General features: G+C 39.7%; 1 protein-coding gene across 1 annotated transcript; it reads left to right on the plus strand.

Annotated features, from left to right (window-relative positions):
* Positions 1-11: 11 nt before the first annotated feature.
* hsdl1 (hydroxysteroid dehydrogenase like 1) lies at positions 12-12,376 on the plus strand. Its single transcript, XM_002937319.4, has 5 exons — positions 12-117; positions 8,888-9,120; positions 10,319-10,764; positions 10,942-11,169; positions 12,213-12,376. Exons 2-5 carry the CDS (start codon positions 8,901-8,903, stop codon positions 12,285-12,287), a joined length of 969 nt encoding a protein of 322 aa, XP_002937365.1. The 5' UTR covers positions 12-117; positions 8,888-8,900; the 3' UTR covers positions 12,288-12,376.
* Positions 12,377-12,873: the final 497 nt, after the last annotated feature.

The raw sequence follows: 12,873 nt of genomic DNA on the forward strand, positions 1-12,873 counted from the left end.
TCTCGCGAGACCTTGTGACCACTTGGAAAACGGAAAGACTGGAGCAGAAGGTCTGGAGTTGTTGCGGGAGGTTTAAGCAGCTGAAGGGTCTGTCCAGCGATAACGAATCACTGGGAGGTAGTGCAGTTTATCTTTTCACTCACAGCGTGCCATCTTTGGTTTAATAGTCAGCTGTATGGAGTTTAAAAGGATTCTGTCATAATATATGGTGTACTTCTTATTTCTGAATTAGACCCTACCATTTAAAATGTTATTCTTAAACCAACAAATGTATTTTTTAGTAATACTTATTTTTGTAATATTACTAGGCAGGCATCTCTGCTTCTGAGCTTTCAGAAGGAGCCAGCTCTACAATTTAGAACTGCTTTCAGATAACCTATTGTTTCTCCTACTGCATGTAACTGAAGAAATCTCAAGCCGGACTTGGATTTTTACTATTGAGTGCTATTCTGTTTTCTACCACATATACTGTGAGGGAGCTGTATCTTGTTACCTACCAATTGTTCTGTTGATCAGCTGCTGGGGGAGAAAAGGGAGGGGGGTGATATCACTCCAACTTGCAGCGCAGCAGTAAAGCGTGACTGAAGTTTATCAGAGCACAAGTCACATGGCTGTGCACCCTGGAAATTGATGAACATTGCTAGCCCCATCAGAAACCTCCAATATAAATAAAAAAAAAATCTTCTTTCGCTTTTGAAAAATGTATTTCAATGCAGGATTCTGCTGGAGAAGCTGATGAGTAACTGATGAGTTTTGGGGGGAAAAAAAAACATGTTTTCCCATGACAGTATTTCTTTAAGGAAAGGTTCTCTGCCAGAGAAAAAAATGCCAAAATGCTTTGATCCACTTGTTTTGGAACATCTGTCCCCAAAAGCACTGATGCTAGCATTTAAAAAAGCCTAAAAATTATATAACTTTTGTTTGATTTCATCGATTGGCTTCTTTTAAATTCCCCCCCCCCTTTTTTTTTTTGTTCCTAAATTGTGAAAAACAAGTTTGCACAAAAAATACTGGTACCCCCCATGCCACAGTAGAAAAAAAAAAAGTACAACAGCATTCTAGCCTCCACCATTGACTTATTTGCACCCCTGGCTGAATGTGCAGACCAAATTCTTATCCTCCTGTGCGAGGTCTGCGGAACATATGTAGAGGAAATCCCGTACGCAAGCAGACTTTATCCATTATAAATTCCTATTGGCCTGCCTCAATTCTGCCCTGTCGAAGGCTAAACAGGAATACTACAATACCCTTATAAACAACAATAAATCCAACCCGCGACGCCTGTTACTATATTCAATACCCTTCTGCGTCCCTCACAGACTCCATTACCTCACTTTATGCAGTCTCCCCAGGACTTTGCTGATTTCTTCATAAACAAAGTGGAGTCCATCCGCAATCAGATTCCCCCCTCTACTAATACAAACCAGCTCCGCCTTCTGCATGTCTTAGCTCTTTTGGTCCCGTAACTGTCTCCGAAGTCTCCCGGCTTCTTTTGCCAGCTCCGCTCACCACTTGCTCTCTAGACCCTATGCCTTCTTCTCTGCTTAAAGGAACAGTAACACCAAAAAATGAAAGTGTATAAAAGTAACTAAAATATAATGTGCTGCTCCCCTGCACTGGTAAAAGTTGTGTGTTTACTTCAGAAAGTCTACTATAATTTATATAAATAAGCTGCTATGTAGCCATGGAGGCAGCCATTCAAAGGAGAAAAGCCACAGGCACATAGCAGATAACAGATAAAACACTATTGTATTCTACAGAACTTATCTGTTATCTGCTATGTAGCCTGTCCCTTTTCTCCTTTTTTCCAGCTTGAATGGCTACCCCGTGGCTACACAGCAGCTTATTATATAAATTATAGTAGTGTTACTGTAGCAAACACACCAGTTTTACCAGTGCAGGGCAACAGTGCATTATATTTTACATATTTATATTACTTGAAAGCTCTTTCATTTTTTGGTGTTACTGTTCCTTTAAACACTGTGCTCCTGAACTTACTCCAGCTCTCACTCACATCTTCAGCTCTTCTCTGACCTCTGGTAGTTTCCCCTCTTCCTTCAAACAGGCCTGTGTCAAGCCTATCCTACAAAAGGCCACACTGGACCCGTCCTGTCTCGCTTCTACCGCTTGCCTCCAAAATCTTAGAGCGTATTGTCTTCTCCCATATTACTAATTTTCTTAACGCCCATAATTTATTAGACCCGCTGCAATCTGGTTTTCGGCCTGCGCACTCTACTGAGACGGAGTTGTGCAGAGTTACAAACGATCTTCAGGTTGCCAAAGCCAAAGGTCACTTCTATACTAATCCTCCTAGATCTTTCGGCTGCGTTTGATTGGTATCAGTAGTCAGGCTGCATCCTGGATTTCTTCTTACCTCTCTAACTGTTCATTCACTGTCTCCTATGCTAACAAAGCCTCATCTCCAGTTCCTCTTAATGTGGGGGTACTCAAGGCTCTGTACTTGGGCTGTTGTTGTTCTCCCTCTACACGCTGTCTTTGGGAGATCTTATCCATTCATTCGGCTTTAAATATCATCTGTATGCTGATGATATCCAAATTTATTTGTCGACCCCTTCAATAACAATTGAAACTGAGAGTCAAATCTCTAACTGCCTCCTGGCTATCTCTAATTGGATGACCCAACACCACCTCAAACTGAACTAATGATCTTTCCGCCTAAGCCTGGTCCTACCCCGCCTTTTCTATCTCTATTGATGGCACCCTCATCAACCTTGTCTATTCGGCACATTGTTTGGGGGTGATCTTTGACTCCAGTCTCTCCTTCTCTGACCACATTAACACCACTGTCAAAACCTGTCACTTTTTCTTATGCAATATTTCCAAAATCCGTCCCTTTCTTTCTACTGCAACAGCTAGGCTGCTCATGCATGCTCTCATCCTATCCCGACTTGACTACTGTAACCTGCTACTAACCGGCCTCCCTAACTCCCATCTTTCCCCCTACAGTCTATATTAAATACTGCTGCCAGAATTCTCCTCCTCTCATCCAGGAGAGTTCAGGCCCTTCCCCTGCTAAAGTCCTTATCGTGGCTTCCTATTAAACAAAGAATATCTTACAAACTCCTTCTCTTAACCTTCAAAGCCCTCCATTTCTCTGCTCCTCACTACATCTCTTCTCTTGTGTCTCCGTATGTTCCTGGCCGACTCCTTCGTTCCTCGCAGAGCAATCGTTTGGTTGCGCCCCCCACTACTACTGCTGTTTCCCACCTTAAACCTTTCTGCCTTGCTGCCCCTTACATTTGGAATGCCCTCCCCCAGTCTTTTTAAAACTAAACTTAACGACTTCCTTTTGGAGCACTCACCCAGCACCTGATCTGGGAATCAGCACTTATATTGTAGTGTCACCCACTGTGACCTACAGCACTTATACTGCATTTGCCTATTTGTGTCTGTAAGTTACCCTCCCATATAGATTGTAAGCTCTACGGGGCAGGGACCTCCATCCTCTAGTGTCTTTGACTATTAACTTATTGCAACTGTATTTATCTTGTATCTATCTGTATTTATTGTTTACTTTGTATTTATCTATTATTATCATAATAATCCCGTTTGTATTAATGTATTCTACTGTACAGCGCTGCATACATAAGTAGCGCTTTATAAATAAAGATATACATACATACACATTACTTCAATTAACTAGGCCCTAGTTCTTAGTTTGCAACCAACCCCACAAATGTAACTTATAGTGACGGTAGGTTTTGTTGGCTCTGTGCAGAGATTTAAGAAAGATCAGTTCATTACTGTCTTAAGGTCCCCATACACCATAAGATCTGCTCGCTTGGCGACATCGGCAAGCGAGCGGATCTTCTCCTGATATCCCCCATATCGGGAGAATCCAGGGTAATTATAATGACGGGCATAGGTAAAGTCGGTCCGGGGACTGCATCAATGAGCCGATGCGGTCCCCGATCTGACTAGATTTTCTAACCTGCCCGATCGAGATATTATTTTCCTTGCATAATTACGAACGCTAGTATGTAAAGGAAAAAATGAATTACTTTGTCAAGGTCGACTATTTAAAACAGAGGCTTTGGGAATTGTATTGCTGTTCCCTGCCACGTGTAGGATTTGACTGTGAGCACCACAGAACCAGCTGACCGCGCAAAACTATCTGCTTCAGTTATAACCAGGTGCGCTGCTCTGCCTACATTCTTTCCTGCCTACAAGTTTATCAGAGCACAAGTCACATGGCTTGCAGACCATGGAAAATGAAGAACATATAGAAAAATCTATTGCCCCACAGATTTTTTTTTTAATCTGGCATACTACAGCTTTTACTATTATTAGCTTCTCTAGCAGCAGCAGCACATTTTCCTTGGGTGACATTGAGCTGAATGCTGTAGTATAATCCATAAGTGCCTATTAGAAGGAAGCATATATTTAAAGGAACAGTAACATCAAAAAATTAAAGTGTTTTAAAGTAATTAAAATATAATGTGCTGTTGCTCTGCAAAAAAACTGGTGTTTTTGCTACAGAAAAGTTACTATATAAATAAGCTGATGTGCAGCCATGGGGGCAGCCATTCAAGCTGGAAAAAAGGAGAAAAGGCACAGGTTACATAGCAGATAACTAGTAGATAAGCCCCATATAATGGGGGTTTATCTGTTATCTGCTAAGTAACCTGTGCCTTTTTTCCTTTGAATGGCTGCCCCCGTGGCTACACAGCAGCAGCTTACTTATATAAACTATAGTAGTCTTTCTGAGGAAAACACACCAGTTGTAGCAGTGCAAGGCAACAGTACATTATATTGTAATTACTTTTATACACTTTCATACTGCAAGCCATTTATTGTGGGTAGTGGTAACACGACATGTTTCGGGTCAATACCCTTTATCAAGGTATTGACCCGAAACATGTTGTGTTACCACTACCCACAATAAATGGTTTGCAGTAAATCTGCTGAAGCTTTTTTCCTACTTTTTGGATTTTTGCAGTTGTATTTGGTTGCAGCACAGAGCAACAACTAGGAGCTAAAGGTTTTTTCGTAAGTACTTTATACAAAGTTCACCAATAATTTTTTATTTTTTTTATTTTTGAATGCTTGCCAGGTTATTGCCCTGTGGAAACGCAGACATGTACCAACGTGGCAATGGCATGAGACTACATTGCTTTAGAAGTATATAGGTGGTAAAAAGATGTACTCTGCCCTTTCTCTAAAGCAGTGCTGGTCAACTGGCAGCCAGCTACCCCCCTCTGTGTGCCCCCACCCCCCACCTGTCTGGTTGCTGTGACCTTTGTGAAAATTTTAAATGGTATCAATACTGAGATTAACTGGCCCCCTGCATTGTTCATACCTCGGATTCAGGCTGTAAACCCTTGTATTGCTTAAAGGACATGTAAAGCCCACATTTGCCTACAATGTATATCAGTTGGGTACGTCTCCCCCACCCAAATGGCACCATTTGTACTGCATATATCCCCTCCATTTGCCAGCACCATAACATTTTCCTAAAGCAAATAGCAGCTTTCACCCGGTGGCCATTTTTCCTCTGATACATGATTGGATACATTTAAATCTGCAAACAGCCTACACACACAGACCCTTATTCAGCATACATTTCATCAACAATGCAGCCTCACACAGGCAGAACTTTCTTTGATAAAATTCTGCTGTGTTTGAGCTGAGCTAAGGAGGGTTGGTTGGGAGAAAAGATTGAAGCAGACAGCTAGAGCTGAGTTTCTATGGGAACCAGCAATGGCATCTCTTCACTGGCTGCTAGACTGGGGGGCGTGTTTAGGAATCTGAGTTTAGAGCAACTGAGCATGCCCACAAGCCAACAGCCAAACAAATTCCTGAGGGTGGGGGCCGAGTGGGTTACAGGAGGAAAAGCAAATCTAAGAGACCACTAAGGGAATGTTGCAGCCTTACTATTAACCTCTGGACAACCAGAGTGGCAGGTATTGAAGATTTCAAAGAGGCTATTCACTGATTACATTTTTGTGTATGGGGCTTACATGTCCTTTAAACATGTAATCCCCCCCGTACTGTTCACACTTTTTAATCCCTGCATTGTTCACCCCCAGCATTGTTCACACCCCAGACTGTAGGAGCAGTGCCAGCATTGTTTCACTATATGCTGCCAGTGTGTGCCATAGTTTGCCTGCCCTATGCTGCTGGGGGGAGGTTAACCTGGCAGGGGTTTGTTCTGGAAGTTTGTTAGCATTTGGAAATAGTCATTATATGACCCCTAAAGTGTGTAATTATATGCTGGGGGTTGCTGTGGTATCCACAGCGCGGGAGAAGGTATATGAATTTTTATGACATAATATAATTCTTTCACATATGAATAACGGGTGATATCCCTACATTCCTTACATACCATTTGGGTTTTTGCTTTGCCACCACCATTAATGTGGGTATGGTCTTAAAAGCTCTGTTTTTTTTTTTTTTTTTTACCTAAAACTAACGATCTGTGTATATAGCATCAAGAGGGAAGAGGGTGTATTTACAGACGCTAGTGCAGTTGTACAAAAATGTTCTTACTGAAAAGTCCCTAATTTCCCTTTGATCTCCTGCACTGAATGCTAAAAAAGATACAAAGTTTCTCATTCTTAATTAAATAAATAGCTTTTGGCAGAGAGGCCAGAAACTCAACAAGTTACACCTGTAATTAGATACAATCATAACCAATAAGCTAAACAGGTCTCTTGAGACTTACATAGTAACATAGTAAGTTGGGTTGAAAAAAGACATACGTCCATCAAGTTCAACCATAATGCCTATATATAACCTGCCTAGGGGAAAAAATTCCTTCCTGACTCCGAGATGGCAATCGGACCAGTCCCTGGATCAACTTGTACTAAGAGCTATCTCCCATAACCCTGTATTCTCTCACTTGCTAAGAATCCATCCAGCCCCTTTTTAAAGTTATATAATGTATCAGCCAGTACGACTGATTGGGGGAGGGAATTCCAGAACTTCACAGCTCTCACAGTAAAAAATCCTTTCCGAATATTTAAATGGAACCTCCCTTCTTCTAAACAGAGTGGGTGCCCTCGTGTCCGTTGGAAGGACCTACTGGTAAATAAAACATTAGAAAGGTTATTGTATGATCCCTTTATATATTTATACATAGTTATCATGTCACCTCTTAAGCGCCTCTTCTCCAGTGTAAACAGACCCAACTTGGCCAGTCTTTCTTCATAACTGAGACTTTCCATACCCTTTACCAGCTTAGTTGCCCTTCTCTGGACCCTCTCTAACTCAATAATGTCCCGTTTGAGCACTGGAGACCAAAACTGAACAGCATATTCTAGATGGGGCCTTACCAGCGCTCTGTAAAGGGGAAGAATAACCCCCTCCTCCCGTGAATCTATACCCCTTTTAATACAGCTCAAAACCCTGTTTGCCCTTGCAGCTGCTGCCTGGCATTGCTTGCTACAGCCAAACTTACGGGGTGTGGTTGCAAAAATGGCGTGGTCAAAAAATTTCAGTGTTATTTTTACATGCTGTGAATAAAATGTGTTGTTTTTTGCTGCACTCGTTCAGAGTTGCTGTATGATGGCCATTGTAAGTGTACATTTATTTTACAAGTATATGTATAACCTGTTGTAACATATAAGGACATTAGAAGTCATAGAAGTCATAGCTCTGTGCTATGTAGCTTGCAGAAAAAGGATTTAACTGCCAACGATGTGCCTGCAGAAGCAGCATGTGGCGAGGGTTTCCTGGGGGTCTCTTGTATAGTTAGGGGGTCTTACGGCACATAATACGCTGACAATGCGGCAAATTGCAACATTTTTAGACGATTTTCTGAAATGTCATAAAAATCTGCAAACTTAGGAAAGCTTTGCTTGGCTTGGTACTTTGGATTAAAAAGACATGTGTACCCATCATAGATTCGGGGGAATGTGTACTTTCCAAAAATATATGGCTTTCTGGGGTGAGTGTACTTTTTTGTAGCATTATCCCACATAAAGAATGTAAATGTGTTGATTTTGCTGAAATGACATCATATGGGGGTATGTTCCCATTGGGGCCCCTACATGCTACATTTTTAGGTAAACCTATACATATTTGGTATCAAATTGTTCAGTGGACCCCTGGCGTTCATATTTAGGGTTTTTTATCTTGGTACCTAATGCTATGTGGGAGATACGATGCTGCAAAGTGGAAGCTTTGAGGGGATTTTTGGAAATGTCATCAAAATTGCTAACTTTAGAAAAGCTTTGCGGCTTGGTACTTTGGAGTAGAAAGACATGGGTACCTATTTTAGATTTGGGGGAATGTGTACTTTCCAAAAATATATGACTTTCTGGGGTGAGCACACTTTATACTAGCTTTATTCCACATATAATGATGTAAATGTGTTGATTTTGCTGGAGCTGTAATGATAGATTATATGGGTTTTTTTTGTTCATTAAAATCAATAACTTTAGCATTGTGACCTGATAGTTTGCAGTAGACAGACAGTTGTGCCTATTCTGGATTTCCCAGAATCTGTTCTTTCCAAAAATGTACAATTTTCTGGGATAAACCTTCTGTTAGTGGAATTTTTGGCCTTGAAATCTAAAGTATGCAGCTTTCTGAAGCAGTGCTTTGGAAATTTGGTAGTGTACTGCTTGGGAGTTTTTGATCTATACAAGTGAGAAATCTCCATAAAACTATATATATTTGGTATTGGCACGTTCAGAGACATGGGATTTTACAAATCGGTTGTATTTTTGTGCATAAAAATTCTACCATATTTTGAAAGCATAGGTTGTCCTGAAAAAAAAGATATATTGTTTTTCTGGGTAAACTAAAAGACCCCCTGAGGAAAGGCCCCTAAAGTGAAACACTGCAAAATGTTCAAAAACTGTCTGGCAAAAGATATATATCGCTCTTGTATATTTAATCATCTGTAATTTACTTATTCTAGGACTGAGATCAACATGGCAGCTGTGGACAGCTTTCACCTTCTATATCGTCAAGTGGCTTGGTCATGTCAGAGTCACATGGAGTTTCTTGCTGTGGTTGGAGCACTGTATACAGCTGGGAAAGGTCTCAAACTTATATGTCAAAGCTATAATCTGATCAGATTACACATCACACCTCTTTTGTTCAGCAGGACAAACTTGGGTAGGCAGTATGGAGCATGGGCTGTAGTGACTGGTGAGTGACTTGAAATTATATGTAAAATGTAAGCTAAAATATATGAAATACTGATATATTTTAAGGTACGCAATATCTAGCAGTTACATTACAAAAACAAATTAAAACTGAAACTTCTCTATCTGGCCCCAAGACAATTAAAGGGAAACTAGAAAAATCATACCTATGGGCAATAAAGCAAGGCTGTGACTATGTGTGTCTACTTGGGTGCTGCTCTATGGTACCTCTATGTGCCTCCATATTTTGACTGGCCCAACATCAAAATGAAGGATTCAGCATAGACAAGCATGCTCCTGTCTTGAGAACTTGTACACAGTGCAAAATGATGGAGGAAGCTTTATAGTAAGAGTAAGACTATATAGGGCTGCTTGACCTACTGTACCCAAGCAGGCATGAAGCCAGCATGAGTGATGGATTTTTTGCCTCATAAGTTTGCTGAATGTAAACATCAGCCCTGCTGATATTATTTAATAATTTACATTATTCTCTGCTGCAGTGGAGCTTGCAGTCTTTTCTTCTCACATGTATGTTTTTGGAGTCGCTTAGGGTTGTTTAAGATGTTTTAGCTGTTGTGGGGAGCACTGCACTTGTGTGGTCTGTTGATCAGCAGCTCAAAGATATTGTTCTGTTTTTGAGGCACTGCCATTTGTTCTTTAAAGATACACCTCATACATATCACCTTTATAATGGGCTGTGAAATTAGATAATAAATGTAACTATACTCAGTTGGCAGCCACATTGTAATTGACTGCATATCCAGAAAATCTAATTGTCCTATTACACCTGTTGGCAGGAGGGATTCTTCAGCAGACCTGAAAGTACAGATGGCAGCACTTCCCACATGATTGAGGCGTTCTGCTTCTAGCTCAAAGTATTGTAATTTTACAGTTTGACCATTTATATGTGTTGCCAAATATGGTGGTATGATGCAGAGATGGCAAGACCCATTTATAGCCATATATAGGTGAGATGCAATTATTATATGTTACAGTAATTCCTAATGACAGCAATATATAATTTGATAACTCATTCATTAATTAATATGGTTGACAGGTTTTGATGTGTTTGTATTTTTGCTTGTACTTTTCATAGTAAGCAGGTTTCTAAGGCTTTTACTTATCTTGGTTTGCACATATGTAGAAGGGCCAGTTTATCTACTTATGTGTATTTTAATTTTTCTGACACCCACTTACAACAGGAGCCACAAGTGGCATAGCTCAAGCATATGCCGAAGAGTTGGCACGCTGCGGTATGAATGTTGTTTTGGTTGACAACAACAGAGAAAAGCTACAGAAAATGTCTGATTCCATCACTGCCACACATGGAGTAAACACTAGCTTTATTGAGGTGGATTTTTGCAAAGGCCATGAAGCTTATCGTCCGATTAAGGATGCCTTGAGACATGTGGAAGTGGGAATCTTGGTGAACTGTGTTGGAAATTTTCTAGAATATCCACAGAGTGTTATTGAATGTCCTGAAGAACAACTGTGGAAGATTATCCATGTCAGTGTTTCTGCGGCCACAATTATGGCAAAAATAGTAGTACCAGGAATGGCACAACGAAGAAGAGGAGCAATAGTCAATGTTTCCTTCCGATCCTGTTGCAAACCTAACTTTCCAATGACCATGTACACTCCCTGCCAGGTAATAGTTTACTATATGCAAATGAATTTCTTTGCTATATGAACTGATCACAATGTAGCCTGCTAATGCCTGCTTCTGGTTAGACATCAGTTTCACAGCACTTATATGTTCCTTTTCATTTTTTCTTTGGTCACCTGCTAAATATATGAATGAATCTGTCATATCTACTTTCTTCAGCTTTATATGGATGGCTTTACTAAAGAACTGCAATCAGAATTGTCTTCCAAAGGAATCTTTGTGCAATCTCTTACACCACTGTGTGTAGCAAAAGAGAGGACCTTACATTACAGACCTTCGTTTCGATTTCCCTTCTTGGTTCCGTCACCAGAGGTTTATGCTCGTCATGCTGTCCAAATGCTGGGGGTTTCTCACAGGACTACAGGCTATTGGGCTCACTCAATGCAGGTAACATTCTTAGAAAATAAAATCACAATTTTTACTGATTGCATATAGGAAATATTCCAACGATTCAATTTTGGATCTTTAGCTAAACTAAATCTTGAAATCTTGGTCCCTGTTTCATAAGACTTTACAGCATTTTGCAATTTATGTTAGGAAGCCTTGCTTTACATGGTGAATTGTAGTGAACGCAATCATGTTTTGTACTTGTGCTGCATATTATAATGAGTTATAATCTACCACAAGGTCATACTTCCCAACTGTCCCAATTTTCGCATTACAGTCCCAATTTTGAAAGCTCAGCCCGCAGTCATGGATACTTACTTAAAAGTCCCTCATTTTTCTTTGATCTCCTGCACTGAACACTAAAAAAGATACAATGTTTCTCAAACTTAATTTAATAATAAGCTTTTGGCAGAGAGACCAGGAACTCAACAAGCTACACTTGCACTTAGATACAATTGTAACTAATATCTAAACAGTTTCTTGGGGGAAGTGAGACTTGCAGTTTAAAGGACAATTTAAACTTTTTTTTTTTTTTAGAAAAACTGTAATAACACATAAAACAAGACCCCAAACCCCCCATAAATGTGTTCAAAATTTAAATAACCTGCTAAATTTTGTAAAATGGGAGTGGTATTTAGGGGTGTGGTCACGCTAAGCATGGCATTTAATTTTGTCCCTCTTTACATTTTTCAAATGTTGGGAGGTATGCACAAGGTGATAAAATATTAGCTAAGGAGTGTCGCAAGTGCTGTACTAGTGACAGAACAATGAACAAATATGGTGTTGAGTAATGCAATGCACAAAAGTCCAATACCTTTTCATTGTCTAATTGGATGATGTTCATGGTGACTTTATACCAGAGCCTGTAACTATCCATGTTTTCCCACTGTATTACCTGATTAAGCAAACCTCTGTGTATGGACACAAACACGCCACAGTAATTTTATGCATGCTAATACTACAACCTCTCTTGCAGTACTCTGTAACCACATGGTATTCAAATAAGAATGAGAAGAACATTCTCTTCTTTCTTTTTGACACAGCTTGCCGCAGCTTGTTGGCTTCCAGACTTCATATGCCAGCTCATGGGAAGATTCCTTCACACCGCAAGTGAATAAGCATTTTAGAAGTTTTTGTCATTGCAGAATAACCATGGTATTATAACCATTTGAAGAATTTGGTATACTATATAGTTTTATTAGTAGAAGAGAAAGAAATGATGAAATCAAAATATGAAAACTTCTGAAGTTGATAAAATCAATTTTATAGGTAATCCACTCATTGTATGCAGTAAAAAAAAAAGTATAGTATAAGTAAAGTGTAGTTTTTTTTTGTTTTGTTTTGGTTTTTTTTTACACACATACATAATTCCACAGTTTAAAAGAAAACCATGATACTCAAGTGAGCAAATTCCCAGCATCCCTTAGGCATACAACTGGTGCTTGTGAACAGAGATAGACAGTCATGGTTTCCATGGAATCAGTTATGTTTGTGTAGGGGGGAAAAAAACATTTTATTTTTGGAGGTTTATATCCAAAAGGGTACATTTTCTCTAAGCATTTTAAAAAAACAAGTTGCTTCCTACAGTTAAGCTGAATTAAATATTTACCATTACAGGGTAGTTAAGCTGTAAGCTAAATTTGATTATATAGTAGTAGTAAAGTAGTACTTTTTCTTTTTTTTTTTTTTTTTTTTTTTTACTTT

Source organism: Xenopus tropicalis, chromosome 4, assembly GCF_000004195.4.
Source record: "Xenopus tropicalis strain Nigerian chromosome 4, UCB_Xtro_10.0, whole genome shotgun sequence".
In the NCBI taxonomy this organism is placed as follows: domain Eukaryota; kingdom Metazoa; phylum Chordata; class Amphibia; order Anura; family Pipidae; genus Xenopus; species Xenopus tropicalis.